We start from the raw sequence: 4,975 nt of genomic DNA, 5'->3' as shown, positions 1-4,975 counted from the left end.
TATATATATATATATATATATATATATATATATATATATATATATATATATATATATATATATATCAATCTCATACCTTTACTTTTTTTAATTTTCAATCATATATGAACAGCTACAATATATTGCACGAATATTAGCTTTAAATGATTATATAGAATGTCTGGTAACTTAAATAGAATTGAACAAAAAAGCTCTCTACCATTTTGCGAACCACGTAAAATTCTAAGTTATTAAATAAAAAAGATTCGTGAACGATTACGCGCCATACAATAGATGGACTGTGATGGCAATGCCTGCTACTGTATATGCTTTTATGTTATGCTTTTATTTTTTCTTAATCTTCTATCTTTTGTAATTAATAATATCTATGTGATCATTCGGAAAATGATAGAAAGAGAGAGAGAAAGAAAACATTTTGTTCAGTTTAACCTAATCTAGTATAATATACCATAATGTTATACTACAACTCCTCTATGAATTACCAGACATCCTGTATATTTACAAATAATATATAAAAATAAAGTGTTTGGGAATGTCCAAGTATAGGACAATGTATATAAAAATAATTTAACAATTAACGATTTTTATTCTAGTGATCATATAATATGTAAGCCAATAAGAATCGTCACAACCTTCTAGATGATTAAAGTTTTGTAAAAATAAAACTATGGAAAGTTTATCAAAAACTAAAATATTTGAAACTTTTTTCATGTTTAAATTAACATATATCTCCCAAAATTTTGAACTATATTTTAGTAATTCAATATTACTGCCTTACTATACTCTGCAAGGTATACATTATTTCTAACTTAAACATTTTTTAAAACAAAAGACTAGCGTAGTACGTATCTGTAGATAAAAGAGACACATCATAATGTACAATTAAATTCCATAAATTCCTTTCGCACATTCTGAAATTAAAAAAATAAATCAACTATATATGATAAAATCTTAAAAAAAAAATTTCATTTTAATGAATTACATGCTTCATGTTGGAAACTCATAAATTATTAATGCATAGAGCAAATCTTTAAAAACTTATAAAAGTAACAAATCTAATACTATATGTCTCAATCACATGTTAACAATATTTCTTATGACAAAAGTACTTTTAAAGTGCTTATCATATATGATAATGCTTTAAATGCAGCTTCCAACTCAGTTTTTCCTATGCCAATCTGTGTAATTGGGGGACATGTGTCAAGCTGTAGAACTTTTGAGCAACTATCCGACTCTGAAAATTGGACATCCTGCATAATAATTGCAATATTAACCTCTGACAATAAATCCTCCAACTTAGAAAACTTTTCTATTATTACTTCATCAGTCAGTTTCAAATTGTTAGGAATTAAATTACGCAATTCTTCTAATATTTTACAGCGTAAATCAGTATCTATGTTATCTCTCATTATAGTATGATACTCTGCTAACTTAACACCTAAATTAATCTTTCTTGGTGCAGTAAATTTTCTTAGTTTACAATACTTTGATTTTACAATTTCATTTGATAATTTAATATCTTCATCACTCTCACTGCCTTGAAAATTATCTATACTAAAGTTTTTTAATTTATCCATGATAAGATTATTTATCTTATCAACCATTTTTTTTGCAGCTACATGTTTTGCTTGTTTTTTTGTCGTTCCTACTCCATCTTCAGTAAAATTGGATACTACACACCGAATAGTAAAAACTCTTGCATGTGGTGGTCCAACATCACTAACAGGTATATATTCAGGTTCCTGCAAGTTATTCTCAGCACAAAGATCCTGAAATAATGTAATAAATAATTTTATGAAAACATACCTAGAAAATACATACCTAAAATATATCTATGAAAATATATACTTAGAAAATATGAAAATATTGACAAATATAAAACTTAAAGATAGTTACCTGCAAAGCACCTATTGTATTAACAAAAGGTGTATTTGCTGGTATTCTTGGAGATACTGGTAACGGATCAGGCAATGGTGTTCTAACAGGGGACTTAGCAGGCGATGCTGGCAACTGTGGATAGTTTCTGTGTGCGGCAATTCTTGCTAACATAGCATTAGCAGCTTCATGTTTAGCATCTTTCTTACAACGACCTGTACCAGTCGCGGTAAAGCCATCACATGTTACTTGGTATGTAAAAGTGTTTATATGAGTGCCCCCGCCGTCATGTATCAACTCATAATTTGGTACTGACCCCTTTTTCACCATCATCTCTTGAAGGATAGAAACTGGCGTCTTATTCATGTTTTAACCAAGTGTAAACTGTCTTTCTATTCTATACTTTCATCAATTCGCAGCTTCCTCGGTTCCTTCCAAAACTTGCCGTTAGATTAGGTTAGGTTACTTGGTCATAAAGTACGTCTAGAATAAGTTTTTTCTTCCTTCCTTCCTTCCTTCAATATGTGGCTTCCAGTAAGAGTTAAGCTGGTGGCACATAGAAAAACTTAAGCAGTAAAACGTAAGCAGTAAGCAAATTGACCAATCACAATCGTTGATTCTTGGATCGTAAGAAGAATCAATGACTGTGATTGGTCAATTTGCTTACTGCTTACGTTTTACTGCTTAAGTTTTTCTGTGTGCCACCAGCTTAATGGCTCCTGCACACAGAACGCGGTAATGCTTGCCGCGCGGTAAAAATTCGCGCGACAGCCAATCAATATGCTGCAACCTTCTAGCTCTTATGGAAAAACAACATATTGATTGGCTGTCGCTCAAACTTCCACCGTGCGGCAAGCATTACCGCATCCTGTGTGCAGAAGCTATATGTTTTTGATAAAATAGGATCATGGCATAAAAAAAAAAGTGTAAACTGTAAACGTGAGTAGCAAGTGAATTGACCAATTACAGTCGTTGATTCGTGGACCGTAAGGAGAATCGTTGATTGTGGTTGATTGATTCGCTTACTGCTCACGTCTTAAGCTAACCACACACACTTTTCGTAACAGTAATGGCTCCTGCACACAGGACGCGGTAATGCTTGCCGCGCGGCGAAAATTCGCGCGACAGCCAATCAATATGCTACTTTCCGTAATAACCTTCTAGCTCTTACGGAAAAACAACATATTGATTGGCTGTCGCGCGGACTTCCACCGCACTGCAAACATTACCGCGTCCTGTGTGCAGGAGCCATTACGGTTACTGTTAAGGGACATCTACATTGGAAGTAAGCAGTAAGAAGTAGGAAGTAAGAATAAGAAATTGGCCAATCATAGTTGATTATTCTTCTCACATTCGACTATGGTTGGTCAATTTCTTACTCTTACTTCCTACTTACTTCCTACTTACTTCCAATGTAGACGTCCCTTTACGGAAAGTGTGTGTGGCCAGCTTTAAAGGTCCATCTACAATGAGATTGGCAGTAGGCAGTAAGACGTAAGTAGTAAACAAATTGACCAATCATAGTCGATTATTATTAGAATAATCGACTGTGATTGATCAATTTGTTTACTACTTATGTCTTACTGCCTACTGCCAATCTCATTGTAGACGGACCTTTAGGTAGTGACACCAGAAAAACTTAAGCAGTAATGGCTCCTCCAGGACGCAGTAATGCTTGCCGCGCGGCGGAAGTTTGCGCGACAGCCAATCAATATGTTGTTTTTCCGTAAGAACTAGAAGGTTATTACGGAAAGCAGCATATTGATTGGCTGTTGCGCGAATTTCCGCCGCGCGGCAAATATTACCGCGTCTTGTGTGCAGGAGCCATTATTCTTGAAATAGTTGCGTATAACGTAAATTTTACTACGCAGGTTTATTCATAAAATAGCTGTGTAAATCCCATTGTACAATTGCGTAAACGTGTTGTAAGTGGTTAAGTGATTACGACAACCAATCAGAGTAAAGCAATCAGTGAATAAAACATTCGGATTGGTTGGCTCTTACGTTCACGACTATGCTTACGCAATTGTAGAATGGGCTTAATGAAAATTATGTATACGCAAAAATTTCAAGAATATGGACCCTGGAACACAATACGCCGTATGTCGAAGTTGGATGTCGGAACGCAGCCGATGATTCAATGAGAACTCATCCTCAAAAAATAAATTCTCTCATTGGACCATCGGCTGCGTTTCGACATCCAACTCCGACATATGGCGTATTGTGTTCCAGGCCTGAATCCTCCATCAGACCATAGATTAGGGATTGGATTGGATTAAAATTTGACTAATCAAAGCAAAATCAAAGTAAAATTTGAGGTTAGTTTTTTTATCCTGATTACCTATACAACTATTGGTTCCCTATATTTAGACCAATTACGTTTACGAATCACTCAACAATTGTGCAACTGTGTGTTTGCTGAACGCATCCAATGGCTGCGTTCAAAAAACATAGCTGATCAGTGAAGGCCATCACACACAAAATTCCGTAAGAATTTAAAACGTAAGCGTAAAGAAATCAACCAATCCCAATCGAGCACTCGGCTCTTCGTAACCCCTCCATTATTACGAAGAGCCGAATACTCGATTGGGATTGGTCGATTTCTTTACGCTTACGTTTTAAGTTCTTACGGAATTTTGTGTGTGATGGCCTTGAGCGGTCAGTGATTATTGGTCCTTACTGTTAGATCTCTAACTTTAAACCAATTACGTTAACTAATTACGCAACGTTGTATAACCGTGTGTCTCCTGAACACAGCCATTGATATGACGTGTCGAAACAGTTGAGTAAGAAGGGGAAATTTCAGGAGCGAGAATATATATGGCATAAGTATGTTTGGATTTTACATCGCAGTATACTATATCACGTATATAAATTAACAAAATACTAAACCCAATTTTATTGAAAGCAATTTTCAGAGGGACAGCTCAAGTAATTTCGTAAAAATATTAACAGGTACGTAGCACGAAATACTCGATTTCTTTCAGCTCATCATTTTTCTATTCAAGTTCTTTGTTTCATCATTTTCCAATATCCAAATATATATATATATATATATATATATATATATATATATATATATATATATATATATATATAT

At 34.2% G+C, this 4,975-nt stretch overlaps 2 protein-coding genes across 6 annotated transcripts in view; one reads left to right on the top strand and one right to left on the bottom strand.

Moving 5' to 3' along the window:
• Positions 1–2,464, bottom strand: part of LOC116853295 (RISC-loading complex subunit TARBP2-like) — a 4,104-nt gene extending 1,640 nt beyond the window's left edge. The window contains exons 1-3 of one of the 3 annotated variants that reach the window (XM_032834320.1): positions 2,192–2,459; positions 1,897–2,090; positions 567–1,769 (exon numbers count right to left, since the gene is read on the bottom strand). In XM_032834320.1, coding sequence (XP_032690211.1) covers positions 1,095–1,769; positions 1,897–2,049 — 828 coding nt within the window. In that variant the 5' untranslated portion in view covers positions 2,050–2,090; positions 2,192–2,459 and the 3' untranslated portion in view covers positions 567–1,094. Of the gene's footprint in view, positions 1–566; positions 1,770–1,896 lie in introns of those variants that run through there. The other 2 variants (XM_032834328.1, XM_032834311.1) reach the window with 2 other exon arrangements.
• A 1,714-nt stretch (positions 2,465–4,178) lies between these two features.
• Positions 4,179–4,975, top strand: part of LOC116853423 — a 3,091-nt gene continuing 2,294 nt past the window's right edge. Inside the window, exons 1-3 of one of the 3 annotated variants that reach the window (XM_032834514.1) lie at positions 4,179–4,193; positions 4,633–4,704; positions 4,784–4,830. The gene's annotated coding sequence lies outside the window, so the exon portion shown is untranslated. Of the gene's footprint in view, positions 4,194–4,615; positions 4,831–4,975 lie in introns of those variants that run through there. The other 2 variants (XM_032834509.1, XM_032834503.1) reach the window with 2 other exon arrangements.

The sequence above is a fragment of the Odontomachus brunneus genome, unplaced genomic scaffold, assembly GCF_010583005.1.
Source record: "Odontomachus brunneus isolate Ranch 3 - 2012 unplaced genomic scaffold, Obru_v1 Obru_scaffold_006, whole genome shotgun sequence".
Taxonomy (NCBI): domain Eukaryota; kingdom Metazoa; phylum Arthropoda; class Insecta; order Hymenoptera; family Formicidae; genus Odontomachus; species Odontomachus brunneus.
Note: the sequence above shows the minus strand (reverse complement) of the source record. Positions and strands in the feature narration are given on the sequence as shown.